At 40.1% G+C, this 17022-nt stretch overlaps 1 protein-coding gene across 2 annotated transcripts in view; it reads right to left on the bottom strand.

Moving 5' to 3' along the window:
- Nucleotides 1–1135: 1135 nt before the first annotated feature.
- Nucleotides 1136–17022, bottom strand: part of ap3d1 (adaptor related protein complex 3 subunit delta 1) — a 101643-nt gene continuing 85756 nt past the window's right edge. For both annotated transcript variants that reach the window (XM_073068206.1, XM_073068207.1), the window contains 5 exons: nt 12793–12881; nt 12625–12710; nt 8579–8700; nt 7037–7116; nt 1136–1842 (listed from right to left, as the gene is read on the bottom strand). In XM_073068206.1, the coding sequence (XP_072924307.1) occupies nt 1744–1842; nt 7037–7116; nt 8579–8700; nt 12625–12710; nt 12793–12881 (476 nt within the window). In that variant the 3' untranslated portion in view covers nt 1136–1743. The remainder of the gene's footprint in view (nt 1843–7036; nt 7117–8578; nt 8701–12624; nt 12711–12792; nt 12882–17022) is intronic.

Below are 17022 nucleotides of genomic sequence, written 5' to 3'. Positions count from 1 at the left end.
GCTGACACAACTGTGTTTCTGTTATATTGACTATCCTGTTGTATGGAATATTTATTATAAATTACTATAAATTGCACATTCAGATGGAGATGTACCGGAAGGATTTTTACTCCTCATATGTGAAAGGTATAAGTAATAAAGTCTATTCAATTCAATGCTACTGCTCCATCCGCCAGAACAAGCAGGATCTCCCAGTGGCCACCCATCTTAACTCCACTTCCCATCCATGGCCTCCTCCATTGTCGGGATAAGGCCACACTTAAGTTGGAGGAACACCTTACATTCAGTTTGCGTAGCCTCTTACCTGATGGCATGAACATCGATTTCTCAAACTTTCAGTAATACCTCCAGCCCACCTCCCCTACACCATTTCCCATCCCCTTATCCATCTCTCATGTTATCTCGTCTGCCCATTGCCTCAGTCTGGTGCTCTATCCCCCTCCCCTTCTTCCACAGCCTTCTGTCTTTTTCAACTTCCTAGCTCTTTACTTCATCCCTCCCCCTCCAAGTTTCACTTATCGCCTGGCGTTTCTTTCTCCCCTCACCTTTTTTTCTCCAGTCCTGCTGAAGGATTTCAGCCTAAATGTCAACTGTACTCTTTTCCATAGATGCTGGCTGGCGTGCCAAGTTCCTCCAGCACTTCGTGTGTTGCTCAGATTTTCAGCATCTGCAGATTTTCTCTTGTTTGTGAAATGAATGTCAGGGTTGTACATGGTGACACATAAGTACTTTAATAAAAAGTTTAAATAGGGTGGCATAAAGTTCTAAGCAACACTGTGGTAGGTGTAAAGCTTTGCAGCGCCAACTGTAAAACTGAGGTATCGAGGTACGATTGGCATTGCTGTCTGTAAGAAGCTTATACATTCTCTCTGTGACTGCGTGGGTTTCCTCCAAAATTCCAAAGATGCATGGGTTATGGTTAGTAAGCTGTGGGCACGCTGTGTTGGTGCCAGAGGCAAGGTAACACTTGTGGACTGCCCAGCACATCCTTCCTGCAAACGATGCATTTCACTGTATGTTTCAATGTGAAAAAATAAAGTTAATCCCTCTGTTAGAAATTTACTTTCAAGGATTTAAGAAATATTCAGTGCAGTGAAAAATAGACAAAAGTGCCTGAGAAAATCATAAGGCAGGACAGATTTTACATTTTTATTGGTTTATCGACACAAAAGATACAGCAGCTCATCAATTTTTCTTCAAGAGGGAATGTTGATAGTAAATTATTTTAAACACGTTGTTCAAAATCCTAGAATAAACACACAGAATTCTACAAGAGTATTTTACATGCTAATCTGACAGTTTTGACCATCAAACAAAACACCACTACTTGAGGAATAAACATTGAAGAAAGACAAATTGAAAGTAAATGTTCAGTCTCAGGACACGGGCTGGCAGACTACTTTGGGTTCAATGCTGTTTGCACAGCATCATTACAGTTCAACTCTTGAGGAATGCAGTTATCAATTTGAAATACACAAATCAAGTTCAATACACTCTAAGAGTCTGAATATTTAAATGCCCACTGGTCTCAGTAACCAGTATATAATACATATGGCTGCATTATGGGATCAGAGTGAAACCGTGTTGGTAGCGGCCAAAAGGAAACCAAAAAAAAACTTGAACACGCAATCAGAATGTCTAACTGCAAATGATTGTGGAGATAAATAATGCACATGCCTTGTGGTATGTAGTTCATGCTTTCAAGGAAGAACATAATACAATTCTAGTGTGATTTACAACTGCTCAGCAGCTTTCTGTTAATGTCTGCTTCAGTTCGTCTAGTAGATTTCCCAGAAGAGTGGAATCACTGCATTTCCCATCCACAGAGATAGAGTTATCACCCTATAAAAAAATAAAATTGCAATTCTTCAGTACAAATGCAGACCGGTTAATTCACACTCCAGTAAAGTACTTTGACAAAGCCCACTTTTCAAATTCAATTTCATAACAGCTTCTCAGTATACAGAAAAGTGTCATAAGAAGGTTGGTAATATCACAAATATCCCAGCCACCCTGCTCATGGTCAGTCTGTTCCATTCCCATCAGGAAACAGGCTAGACCACGTCTACTCCAACTCCACCTGCGAAAGGAGGAAGAGTTGGGCATGGGACTAACAAAACCATCCCGTAAAAACCCAGCTCTAACAGAAATGCCAGCAGAAGCTCCTAAGTTCTCATCCCTGGGAAAGGAAGGATCTTTGAAGTACGCTACACATGGGGATAACTTGAAAGACTGGGCCAGGATAGGGGACTCTGGGCGAGCTGCTGTTGGCAGCCTATGCCCCAAGTAGGGGTAATGGGCTTAAGTAAGCAAGCATCCTACTCTAGGACTACCAAACTCAAACAGTTGTTTTCCCCAAGCCATCAAGCTGATCAACACCTCTTTCCATTAACCTGCCTCAACACCACTACATCCACATCAACCACTCTGCACAGCTCCTCAGCAGTCATTTTATACTAACACTTCACACCTCATACCTACACTGACACTGTTCTGTTTTTATCTGCCCTGCTGCTACCTAGAAGAGTTCCTCTTGCCAAGAATCATTTAATCACTTTATCACTTCCTGTCAAGTGTCAAGTCACCTTTTATTGTCATTTCAACCATAACTGCTAGTACAGTACACAGTAAAAACAAGACGTTTTTCAGGACCATGGTGCTACATGAAACAGTACAAAAACTACACTGAACTATGTGAAAACAACACAGAGAAAAAAGAAACTACACTAGACTACAGACCCACCCAGGACTGCATAAAGTGCACAAAACAGTGCAGGCATTACAATAAATAATAAACAAGACAATAAGCACAGTACAGGGCAGTAAGTTGGTGTCAGTTCAGTCTCTGGGTATTGAGGAGTCTGATAGCTTGGGGGAAGAAACTGTTACATAATCTGGTTGTGAGAGCCCGAATGCTCCGGTGCCTTTTCCCAGATGGCAGGAGGGAGTGTCAACTCTATGTTCAGATTTCTCTGCTATCTTATGTATAGATGGCCATACTCAAACAGGTACTTGTATATTGTGGTTTGTACAGTGGCATGCAAAAGTCTGGGCACCCCGGTCAAAATTTCTGTTACTGTGAATAGCTAAGCGAGTAAAAGATGACCTGATTTCCAAAAGGCATAAAGTTAAAGATGACACATTTCTTTAATATTTTAAGCAAGATTACTTTTTTATTTCCATCTTTTAGTTTCAAAATAATAAAAAAGGAAAAGGGCCTGAAGCAAAAGTTTGGGCACCCTGCATGGTCAGTACTTAGTAACATCCCCTTTGGCAAGTATCACAGCTTGTAAATGCTTTCTGTAACCAGCTAAGAGTCTTTTAATTCTTGTTTGGGGGATTTTCGCCCATTCTTCTTTGCAAAAGGCTTCTAAGTTCTGTGAGATTCTTGGGCTGTCTTGCATGCACTGCTCTTTTGAGGTCTATCCACAGGTTTTTGACGACGTACAAAGTCAGGGGACTGTGAGGGCCATGGCAAAACTTTCAGCTTGTGCCTCTTGAGGTAGTCCATTGTGGATTTTGAGGTGTGTTTAGGATCATTATCCTGTTGTAGAAGCCATCCTCTTTCATCTTCAGCTTTTTTTTTAAAGACGGTGTGATGCTTCCTTCCAGAATTTGCTGGTATTTAATTGAACTCACTTCTTCCCTCTTCCAGTGAAGTGTTCCCTGTGCCACTGGCTGCAACACAAGCCCAAAGCATGTTCGATCATCCCCGTGCTTAACAGCTGGAGAGGCGTTCTTTTCATGAAATTCTGCACCTTTTTTCTCCAAACATACCTTTGCTTATTGCGGCCAAAAAGTTCTATTTTAACTTCATCAGTCCACAGGACTTGTTTCCAAAATGCATCAGGCTTGTTTAGATGTTCCTTTGCAAACCCCTGACGCTGAATTTTATGGTGAAGTTGCAGGAAAGGTTTTCTTCTGATGACTCTTCCATGAAGGTCATATTTGTGCAGGTGCCACTGCACAGTAGAACAGTGCACCACCACTCCAGAGTCTGCTAAATCTTCCTGAAGGTCTTTTGCAGTCAAACGGGGGTTTTGATTTGCTTTTCTAGCAATCCTATGAGCAGTCTTCTTGGAAAGTTTTCTTGCTCTTCCAGACTTCAACTGGACCTCCACTGTTCCTGTTAACTGCCATTTCTTAATTACATTACGAACTGAGGAAACGGCTACCTGAAAACGCTTTGCTATCTTCTAACAGCCTTCTCCTGCTTTGTGGGCATCATTTATTTTAATTCTCAGAGTGCTATGGCTGCTGATTGTTGGGACAAGGTTTGAGGAGTCAAGGTATTTATAAAGCTTTGAAATTTGCATCACCTGGCCTTTCCTAATGATGACTGTGAACAAGCCATAGCCCTAACAAGCTAATTAAGGTCCGAGACCTTGGTATAAGTTATCTGAGAGCTCAAATCTCTTGGGAGCCCTATCTTTTGCATGGTGCTCCTTTCCTTTTTTCCTCCACTCTAAAATTGTACAAAACAAAAATAATACACTAATCTTGCTTAAAGTGTTGAAAAGAATGTTTCATCTTTAACTTTATGACTTTAGATCAGTTCATCTTCTACTCACTTAACTAATCACAGTAACAGAAATTTTGACCGGGGTGCCCTAACTTCTGCGTGCCACTGTAGCACTGCTTTGTTTTTTAGGCTTATTGTGATTTTATTATATTGCATTGGATCGGAGTAACAAGCATTTTGTTCTCCTTTGTTCTTGTGTACTGAACAGTGACATTATATAGTCTTGAACCTTTGGCAATACACAAAATGCTGGAGAAACTCAGCAGGCCAGACAGCATCTATGGAAAAGAGTAAATCAAATCCTGACGAAGGGTCTCAGCTGTTAACTCTTTTCCATGGTTGCTGCCCGGCCTGCTGAATTCTTCCAGCATTGTGTGTGCGTTGCCTGGATTTCCAGCATCTGCAGATTTTCTGTTGTTTGCAATCGAACCTTTTGCTCATTGGCTGTTTGTCCGCCCTGTTGGGTATGGTCTTTCACTGCTTCTATATGGCTCTTGTACTTACTGAGAATGCAGGCAAAAAAATGAATCTCAGGGTGTATATGGTGACATACATGTACTTTGAAATCCCAAGCTCCCTAATTAAGTCAGAAATTGCAATAACACTACTATCCTCAGCAATTAGAATCAAATGTTAACATTTGTCACTGCTGAATGATGAGAAATAATTAATTTCAGATCTACTCATTTATGCTTGTTCACCTACGATGCCCATAACGCAACAATCTTAGGTTTCTATGATCACATCTGGGCTGCCAAAGTGTTATCCTAAGTCAGAGGAGGAGAACCTCAGAGCACTCTATCTTTTCCAGCAATATGGATTGATATACGGCACCTACAGCCTTTCACTGGCAGACAGTTGTCAGTGTCTGCAGAATAGCTGTCTCATAGGTAGATGACCTGCCATAGCTCATCTCACACAGGCTTCCAAGTAGGAATGATAAGACAACATCTGCTAACAATGGAATAAACTCTGGACTTAATTCTTCTGAAGTAGATAGGAGAGGAAAGCAACCCAAACGATTACATAAACTATAAAATATTGATGTGAATTACCTGTACTATGCTCCCAAAACACACACATCAAATTTGGTGACTTTCAGTGTGTGTGTGTGTGTGTGGGGGGGGGGGGGGGGGGGGGGGGGCGGGTCTTAAAATTTTCAAACCAAATGGATCTTTATTACCATATTAACAATGTCTGCCTAATCCCAAAAAGTACTAACATCTTTGAGCACAAGGACTATGCAGTTTCTGAAGCAACTATGAACGTAGGGCTCTAGGGAGCGTAATGGAATGGAAGGACTTTGGAATACGAGTCTTCATCTTTGGCCCTTTACCTTTTCCATCTGTCACCTCTCAGGTTCTCATTTCATCCCCCCCGCTTGTTCATACACCCAGCACCTTCCCCCCACCTTCTTATTCTGGCTTCTTGTCCCTTCCTTTCCATTCTTAATGAAGGGTCTCAGCCCAAAACAGCCACTCTTTATTCCCTTCCATTCTGCTGCCCAACCTGCTGAGTTTCTCCACCGTTTTGTGTGCTTTATGTGAAATACAAGAGCATAAATTGTTGAAAGTACATCATGCTGATGAAAAAAGAGATTAATTATCAGAGCTGGGACACTACGTTGCATTATGTACAAATTGATGTTGACTTGTACTTGGAATAACGTGTACAGTTTAGGTCATCCTGTTATAGGCAAGATGTGATGAAACTGGAAACAGCACAGAAAAGGTTTACCAGGACATTGCCAGGACTAAAAGGCCTGAGTCATAGGAAGAGGTTGGTCAGGCCAGATCTTTACTCCTTGGAATGTAGGAGAATAAGGGGTGACCTTATAGAAATGCTTAAAATTATGAGTCATGGGTATGGTGGATGGTCATAGTCTTTTCCCCCGGGTATGGGAGTTCAGAACTAGGGGTCTTAGTTTTAAGGTGAAAGGGCAAAGATTTAAAAGGGTCCTGAGGGCTAAGTTTTTCCACCAGAGGGTAGTGAGTATATGAAATAAGTACCAGAAGAAGTGGCCAAGGCAGGTACAACAGTATCATTGAAGAAACACTCAAATGTACATAGAGGGACAGGGCTAGAGCATGGACCAATACCATTAAGCAAGGTTAAACCCCAGGTTGGGAACCCCTGGTTTGGCAGCAGGGCCTGTATCCATGCTAGGTTGCTCTGTGACCTTAAATATAAAAGTGGGCCTACTCTGGAGCCAAGTTTGAAACTATGTGTGTCTTCCAGTTTTAACCTTATTCTCAATCAACATATGGAAAACAAAACAATAATGTCACCCTGAAATAAGCAAAGTAAACATCTATGAGAGATACAAAATGGAAAAAACGATGTTAGAGTTTTAAGTGTTCCCACACCTCAAAGCAAGTGCTTAATTCACACAGCCAACTTAAATGGGGCAAAATGATCAGAATACAATGATGGCATCACAGGCTGCTTGTCAATAGCTGATGGGGATTAGGTAATGCTTATATCACAATTTTCTTGTTATTGATTAATACTCACCATTTTCACCAAAAGACACATGTGATGACCCTGAATGGAACGACTATACATAGATGCACATGAATTGATACGTTCCACAACTAGAAGAATGCAAAGAAACATTTTACTGTCAAACTCTGTTTCTAGAACAAAATATGAAGTCTTTATAAAGTAGGAAATAGTAAACTTAAAGGAATTATTATTGTAGAAATTTATTACATATCTCGGGGAGACTAAAAGATGCTGTGGGTAGTCACAGCAAGTGAATATTGTTGCAGTGGGTAATTGGAACTGTTTTTTATTGTAACCAAAACTTCCACAACAGATTTAACCAAGATATCACATTATTCAGAAGATAATGAACCACATTACATCCAGATAACAACCTGAAGACTTTGTACACCAATAAAAAAATAAGTTTTAATCAATAATGCTAAAACCCAATTTACTACAACTGATCACTTTTCCTGTGATTAAACTGTAGACATTTTCCACTTTGGTGAAATAAGATACTGATGATCCTAAAAAACATCAATGCAAGGACAATTTGAATGATGAAAGAGTGAGTGTGAGAGATCAACTTCCCAATGAGAACAGTTATCCCTTTCATTAACTAACATGTCCCTGACTAAAGATTTGCTGGCAAGTGCATTTTGAGCGCTCATTTTCTACACTATCTGCAAGGCAACGTATTTCTGGCAAAATTCTTGCAAATATACAAGAATGAAGCATGTTCTGGCCAGAATTTTAAGATGACTTTTACAATTATTTGAACAATGTTCAAACTTGGTTACATAAATTAAAACCATTATTAATGAATTGTTTGTATCTGAGGTAGAATTGAAAGATGATGCTTTGAATGCAAATAGATCACTAAATCTTAGAAAAGAACTTCTGTCTTCACTGCTTTGGGAAGAATGAGAATTCAGTTTCACAGGAAATTAACAAATGCCAGCTTCATGCTAAGGGAGTTGTAATGTTCGATCCACCACAAGAGCCTCAGAATTATTTACTCTGATGATGAGCCTTTCTGTGACAATCATCACGTAATGCTGGGAATGCATTATGAAGTCTAAAAGTAAGGATGAGTTTCTATTGTATCGTACAAAAGATGCACTAGATTCAGACAATTTCAATGGGAACCAGCATTTGGGCATAACAGATACAACACTGCATACGTGTCAAGTTCACATATTGTTGAAATCAAATACGAGCTAGCAAGAGAATGCATGGGGAGAGAAAAGGTTCGAGTTAAATGTTAATCCAAAAACACTTTGTCCACTTGAAAGGAACTGATGACAGAGAAGAGCATTCAACCAATATGATCCTTGCTTCTTTCACAATGTTAAAATAGGGAATAAGAGAGCGTTTTCTATAGGCCTAGAATGCTCTTCTGTGACTTAGAATGGGTACTTCATGCAGCTATTATTTCTATTCAGTGAATTTCCAGCCAACTCCAACAGTACTATGTCAGCTGTGAATGGGTCACGTACATTCAAATGATTCTCAAGTGGTTGCGAGGAAGCGCAAGAAACAAATTCGAACTAAGAAATACAAAAGTACCAGAGAAGTGGTGATGAAAGCAAATCTTTGCCAGAAGAAGTTGGAATGAAATACTGATTCTGTCCACTTTGATTGAACTCATCTTTAGTTCACCAGACTCCAGCAATTTTGCAAACGCATCACTGCAAAAGAGGAAGCATTTTAGAAACAAAAATCAAACTAGAGACTAAGGAATAACATCATTTCTATTGGTACAAAACTCACGTGTTGGGGTGCTGCATTCATTCCACACTAACATATGGAAGCGAATGTTGGACAATATCAAAGCAAAATAAGGGAAAACTTGAGGCTGCAGAAATGTGGTTTTTGAGAAAAAAGATGAAAATATCACAGAAGGACAGAATTACAAATGAGGAAGTGATGTGAATAAGAGAGCTGAATTCAATCAGGAAACAGCAGCTGGAATTTCTGGGACATGTACTGAGGAAAGAGAAGCTCGAACTGCTTGTAGCTATGGGAAAAATTGGTGGAAAGGAAAGTGGCTGTCAACAGCACATGACATTCATGAGTTACATCAAGGGATGGACAGGCAAAAGTTTTGAAGAGTTTATTAGAACTTCTCAGATTAAAGACAGATGGAAGACCACTATCACCCACATCGTATGAATGGGAATATAATGATATTGATGAACCAAGAATCATAAAAGAATCACACAGTGATACTAGAGCCCACACATTTTCAGTAACAGACCTTGAATTAAAAAACATTTTATACACATCTCAAACATTCCCAACAACCAGTCTAATCAGGAGAACGTTTCTACTTTGAGTTTATTTACACTTAACTCAGTTTGCAATTACCCATCATGTTACTAGAAACAATATGCCCAGCAGATTTTGCTTGCGTAGTCTGAATTATACTTAAAACACAATGCAAGAATACCTGGGAGTTCTTGAATTCTCTGGTTGCTGGCAAAGATGGCAAAATTTGTTGCCCATCTTAAGTAATCTATGTTGGTAGGCAAGAAGGCATCTTCTTGAAAAATAAATCACTTTGCGCACTTTTACATTGGACATTGAGAGTCAATTAGATTGTGAAATTTAAGAAGATGGGGGGGGGGGTTCCAGGTTCCCTTTCTAAAGGATTTTAATCAACCGTGTAGGCTCTTACAAAACAAAAACTCCAATGGTACAAGGGGTACCTTCCTCCTGTTTGTTTAGAAGCTCAGGATTAGAATCAGTTTATTGTCCATATTTCATAGGATGTGAGATTTGTTATGTTGAGGCAGCAGTACAGATGTGACTCATCAGCTGTGGTTGGCAGACCATCTAGAAGGAAAACTCCGATCTCAAGCCTCCACTGCCTTGTGGCTGTATCTACTCTTGGGGAAGGCCTTGGGAGTAAACCCTGGAGAAAAATACTGAGCTGGAAACCCTAAGGCAGTCAAACTGCATCAGTCTCTGCCATTCCTTTGGTTCATCTGATGCATGGAGAGGGGGAGCTTGTTATATGGGCAACAGTTTGCTCTCCATAGATGCTTGTGTATCTAGACAACCAGGACGCAATATCCATGGTCGACCCTAACCACCAGAGGGCCTCATTACAATGCAATTACTATAAGTTACAAAAAAAAGCAAACAGCGCAAAAGGACTATCTACTTATTGGATTTATAATTTCTTGGCATTGCTTGCTCTCCAACATGACTGTCAAACAGCATCGCTACGTTTGCAAGCAAACACAGTTGATACAAATAAGCCCTGCTTATTTTGATAATCAGTTCTAAAAGTTTGAGTTATTGATATAAACAGTTGTTTTAATATTATGCCCTTAAATTACAAGTTTGGAAGTTGAAAAGTTTGCAAGCTTCCACTTAATTGTTTTCATTCTAAAACCTTTCACAAAGTCTTGTAAATTTTTGCAAATTAATCACAGTTATTCAACAAATTAAACATTGATTAAAATTAAACAGTTTAATCTGTTTGAATTTTTATATTAACTAAGAGTTCTCAAAATTGACTCGAGAAATGTTGGACTCATTGAAATGCCAGATATGCCAAATCATGACTTTTTTGGATAGATTTTCCAGATGCGTAAGGAGTTAAAACTAGAAAGACTGATAAGGAAGTTCTCATTGAGCCATGGTTTAACAAAATACATTGTTTTCCCACAACTGACCAAATTCGATGGTTTTACTCATTTTGTGTTAAAACCAGAGTATATATGTCATCAAATCATTAATTGGAGGAGTTAATCATCCAGGATGAATACATGTCGATTGTATGACCAAACATTCAAGGGATCCTTGAGGCCGCCCATTGGTTGAGGTCGACCATGGATGATGCGTTTCCACTGTCTACATAAGCAAGCTAGGGCAGTATGATATGGAGAGTGTTGCCCATGCAGCAGGCTTCCCTTCTCCAAGCAGCTGTTGAATTCAAGACCGATGCAGAGATCAATACAGTTTGGCACCAGCGACATCAGTTGCCAGTCAGTGTTGAACTCAATGTAGGACTGCCTTAGGGACTCCAGCTTTGGATTTTCCCCCCAGTTTACTCCCAAAGCCTTCTCCATGAGTGAGTATAACCACCAAGGCAGCGGAGGTTAGAGAACAGTTTCAAGGGATCAAAAGTTCAACAATTCTGACACTGCACCTAGATCACACTTTTACCATAAAGGAAAGATAACAAATTGGTACTGTACATCCATCAGACATCTGGCCAAGTAGTAGGAGTTCTGAGTGGTGGATAGACCTTAACCAGGGTATCACAGAGCACCGCAATAGCCATTCATAGTTTGCCTGCTATTAAAGGCTTATGAAAAACAGTACTTTGCAATAGTCTTATGTATATATAAATAATTACGATGCTGAAGAAGTGATTTTATGTGCTGCACTGTATTGCTGCTGCTGCAAAAAAACAAATTTCATGACATACGAGTGTTGATAAACTTGATTCTGATATGGGTCTCTACTGTGGACTGGGAGTGGTAAAGGCGGCAGGGAGAGGGGAACCATGGCCGAGAAAAGGAGAAGGGAGAGGGGAGGGAGTGGGAAGCACCAGAGAGACAAAAGGTAAGGTATGTTTGTGTTTTTGTTTACATACACACAGTTGTGGGTGCTTGGAATGTGCTGACAGAGGTAGTGATAAATGCAGATACATTGGGGACATTTAAGAGACTTTTAGGCATGTGGATGAAAGAAAACTGGAGGGTTATGTAGGAGGGAAGGGTTATATTAATTCTAGCATAGGTCAAGAGGTTGGCACAACATTGTGGGCCAAAGGTCATGTACCGTGCTGTATTGTTCTATGTACAGAGATACAACAATAGATTGAGATAGTACAAGGGACAGCAAATACAGGATGCACAATAAGTTGCAGAGAAAGGGCAACACTTTAGAATACAAATAATGTATTTTACTGCTTATTATTTAGCTTTATCTATCAAATTAGCAGCTGCGTTCAAATGAACTAGGTCACCATCGTACGTTAAAAAGGTGAGATGTGAATTGCATCCAGACTCTCTCCAGCATGTCACTGCTTGGGTCAATGCAGTAAAACAGACAGCCAGCTGAACGGGTATCTGACCTCTAGCCTTTCATCGTACACAGGCTGATCAGCAAATATTTATTTATTTAGAGGTAGAGCACTAAACAGGCCCTTCTAGCCCAAAGCTACACATTACCCAGCAACCCGACTATTAACCCTAGCCTAATCACAGGACAATTTACAAAGACCTATTAACCTACAAACTGATAGGTATTTGGACTGTGGGAGGAAACTGCAGCACCTGGAGGAAACCCATGCAGTAATGAGGGAAATGTTCAAGCTCCTTAGAGACGGTGCTGGAATTGAAATCCGAACTCTGGCACCTGAGTTCTAATAGCATCGTGTAGCTACTCTACCATGGTGCCCACTAACAGCTGACTTCACACTAACAAAATCACTAATAGCTGATGGTTCCGGATGGAACTGCTTGCTACCAGTCCACAAGTTATTAAACTGCAACTAAGTTAAGACTTTATTCTGTGATGGCTGAAGTTCAGATCCTCTGAAATTCACATAGAATGGAACCGTCCCATTAAAGCTGAAAAGTTTGAAAACTAACCTATAACAAGGCGTCGTGATCATGTACGAAGTGCAAGTGAAGTGCAACTTAAAATCCAGTTTTTCATGAGAAGATCCATCATCTGTCTGGAAAGAAAAGGTAATATAAAAGACTGAATAACACCCACAAGAAATACAGAAATAAAAATGAGCTGTCGATTGAACTTACTTTGATTATAAATGTAAGTGTTCCTTTCAGCTTCTGTGGCATGACAATGCTTTCCACAGTAAAGACAAACCGAGCTTCATTTGAAACATCTTCGAAACAAATTGCAATAGGTTAGTTTTCATAAAATATAGAACAGTACAGACCTTTCAACCTACTCCACAATCAGTCTAACCCTTCCATTCCACACAGCCCCCCATTTTTCTTTCATCGCGATGCCTTTCTTAAGAGTCACTTAAACATCCCTAAAGCATCTGCCTCTACCACCATTCCTGGCAGCACGTTCCACACGCCCATCACTCTGTAAAAAAAAATTACCTTTGCCTACCTCCCTATACTTTCCTCAAATCACCTTAAAATTATACTCTCTCACATTGTCTATTTCCACCTTGTTGGCTGTCCACTCTATGTCTCTTATCATAGATAATTCTAAAGAAGCAGTAGTAAATGTAATTGAATAATGATCACTTCATGAACATGCATCAAGGACACAAATATATACGAGGGGTGATTGATAAGTTTGTGGCCTAAGGTAAAAGGAGTCAATTTTAGAAAACCTAGCACATTTATTTTTCAACATAGTCCTCTCCTACATTTACACACTTAGGCTACATCCACACTAGACCGGATAATTTTGAAAACGCCGGTTTCGCGTAAAAATGATAGGCGTCCACACTATGCATTTTAAAAAATATCTCTGTCCACATTGAATTGGAGATTTCGTTGAATCTCCTCCTACTGCGCATGCGCAGGACACATCTACCGAAAACGAGCGACATGTTTGGTGTTGAATCTCGCTGTGAAAGACGGTGCTTGTTTGTTCAGTTACAGACTAGAAAAACTTAAACGATGGGCAGCTGTTGGTTCTCGTGGAGGAAGATTTAAAAGTTTTTAAAAAAAAAACAAATACTGAAGCGTATGGAGGCAACCGACAGGGAGTTCACGGACTGTATGACCCAGCTGATGACGAACACTGAAAAACTGACTAACTCTGTTGCATTAATAAAGCACCTTGTTAAATGTGTAAAACATGTCTGCATCAGTATTATCTTATATTTCCATACAATATTACATTAGGCTGTTACACATCTATTGTCAGAGAAGTACTTGCATAAATAGGTAAACCACCTTCATACGAGCAACGGCAATGTGAGTACAGTATACTTATTTATTCAGTAAGTTATGGGTCAAAGTATTTGGTGAGTACATTTCTAACTCTTCTGGCTTCAGTCTTATTGCTGTCTGTTCTGAAATTGTTAGGTTGTGTTCAAGAAAACAATGAAATGGCGCGCTGCCGTCTGACAGCATTTTCAGATTTCTCTGGTTACCCCGTCCACACTGATCTGCCCTAGCGGCGTTTTCAAAAATACCCACCCTGGAAAGCATTTCTGAAAAGCTCCGGTTTCAGGGGACGAAAACACCGTTTTAGTGTGGACGGAGGGTAAAAACGAAGAGAAAAAACTTCGGTTACGGATTTATCCGGCGTAGTGTGGACGTAGCCTTAGTCCAGCGATCGTGGAGCATACGGATCTTAGATCTCTAGAAGGTGTCCACAGCAGGGATGATTGATAAGTTTGTGGCCTAAGGTAGAAGGAGATGCGTTATACAGCTCTTGTTACATGCACATGCAGTTCAACTGAGTGATTATGCAGAAAAATTGAAGTTAATAACTCATCGGGGTGATTGATAGGTTTGTGGCCTAAGGTAGAAGGAGATGAGTTAACAACTTCAAACTTTCTGCATAATCACTCAGAGTTGAGCTGCATGTGCATGTAATGAGAGCTGTATAACTCATCTCCTTAGGCCACGAACTTATCAATCACCCATCTGTGGACACTGTCTGGAGGTCCTATGTTCTACAACTGCTGGACTAAGTGTGTAAATGTAGGAGGGGACTATGCTGAAAATAAATGTGCTAGGTTTTCTAAAATTAACTCCTTCTCGTATTGCTAAGTGACACACACAAAATGCTGGAGGAACACAGCAGGTCAGGGAGCATCTATGGAGAGGAATAGAGAGTTGATATTTCTGGCCAAAACCCTTCATCAGTCCTGCCTGACCTGCGAAGATCCCCCAGCAACTTGTGTATTTCTCTGGATTTCGGCATTGGCAGCATCACATGTTTATATGCTTAAGCAATCTCAGAATTTAAGAAGAAACAAAGCATCGTCTTGCATGCGTTCATCATGCACATTGTTCCACTATTTTAAAGTGATACAGATTGCTGCCCCTTTTCATTTATTGAGATGTAACATGAACAGGTCCATCTGGCCTTTTGAGCTGCGCTGTCCAGCAATTCACAATTTAACCCTAGCCTAATCATGGGACAATTTACAATGACCAATTAACCTACCAATGAGAACGTCTTTGGACTGTGGGAGAAACCACAGCACCTGGAGGAAACTCATGTGGTCACTGAGAGAATGTACTAACTCCATACAGCCAGCAGCAGGAATTGAATCTGGTTCATAGGTACTGTAAACTATTGAGCTAACGATGGTGCTACTGTGCCACCCTGTGGTGTGCAGACTCCTTCACAGGCACAATGGGTATAAAAAGTGTATGACAACAAATTAACAATGGATTCTGTAACTGATAATGCTATACCAAATCCTGTGGTTTCTGGTGACGGAAATATGGATCTATACAGTGCCTATGAAAAGTATTCACCCACACTTGGAAGCGTACATGTTTTATTGTTCTACAGCATTAAATCAGGTAATTTAATTTGGCTTTTTTGACACTGATCAACAAAAAGACTCATGCCAAGGTGAAAACAGATCTCAACAAAGTGATCTAAATTAATTACAAATATAAAACTCAAAATAATTGACTGCACAAGTATTCACCCGTTCAAGTCAGTATTTAGTAGATGCACCTTTACACATCTAGACACTGCAATTTTTCCCCATTCTTCTTTACAAAACTGCTCAAGTTCTGTTAGATTGCACGGGGATCATGAGTGAACGGCCCTTTTCAAGTCTAGCCACAAATTTCCAATTAGATTGAAGTGTGGACTCTGACTTGGCCACTCCAGGACATTAACTTTGTTGTCTTTAAGCCATTCCTGTGTAGCTTTGGTTTTATGCTTGGAGTCATTGTCTTGCTGGCAAACAAATCTCCTAAGTCGCAGTTCTCTTGCAGAATGCCTCATGTTTTCGTCTAGGATTTCCCTATATTTTGCTGCATTCATTTTATCCTCTACCTTCACAAGCCTTCCATGGGCTGCTGCAGTGAAGCATCCCCACAGCATGATGCAACCACCACCATGCTTCACAGTGGGGATAGGGTGTTTTTGATGATGTGCAGTGTTTGGCTTATACCAAACATAGCACTTAGTCCGATGACCAAAAAGCTCAATTTTGGTTTCATCAGACCATAGAATCTTCTTCCATCTGACTTCAGTCTCCCACATGCCTTCTGGTCTCTTTGCACCTCTCCCATAAAGCTGTGACTGGTGAAGCACCTGAGCAACAGTTGTATGCTCTGTCTCTCCCATCTCAACCACTGAAGCTTGTAACTCCTCTAGAGTTGTCATAAGCCTCTTGGTGGCCTCCCTCACTAGTCCCCTTCTTGCACGGTCACTCAGTTTTTGAGGACAGCCTGCTCTAGTCAGATTTACAGCTGTACCATATTCTTTCCATTTCTTGATGACTGACTTAACTGTACTCCAAGGGATATTCAGTGACTCGGAGATTTTCTTGTATCCATCTATTGACGTGCTTTTCAATAATCTTTTTGTGGAGTTGCTAAGAGTGTTCTTTTGTCTTCATAATGTAGTTTTTGCCAGGATACTGACTCAACAGCATTTGGATCTTCCAGATACAGGTGCATTTTTACTACAGTCAATTGAAACAAATTGACTGCACACAAATGATCTCCATTTAACTAATTAAGTGACTTCTAAAACCAATTGGATGCACTAGTGATGATTTGGTGTGTCATATTAAAGGGGGCAAATACTCATGCAATCAAGTATTTTGTGTTTTATATTTGTAATTAATTTAGATCACTTTGGCGAGATCTGTTTTCACTTTGACACGAAAGTATTTTTCTGTTGATCAGTGCCGGAAAAGGCCAAATTAAATTCACTGTGATTTAATGTTGTAAAATAATCAAACATGAAAACTTCCAAGGAGGGACATATACTTTTTACAGGTACTGTAAGTTTTGCCTTGGTGAGACAGGTGGGTAAGTAGTTTAGTTTGGGAAATGGTACGCCTCTTATACTGA

This window comes from Hemitrygon akajei, chromosome 16 (genome assembly GCF_048418815.1).
Source record: "Hemitrygon akajei chromosome 16, sHemAka1.3, whole genome shotgun sequence".
Classification (NCBI taxonomy): Eukaryota; Metazoa; Chordata; class Chondrichthyes; order Myliobatiformes; family Dasyatidae; genus Hemitrygon; species Hemitrygon akajei.
This window is presented reverse-complemented; position numbering and strand designations above follow the sequence as displayed.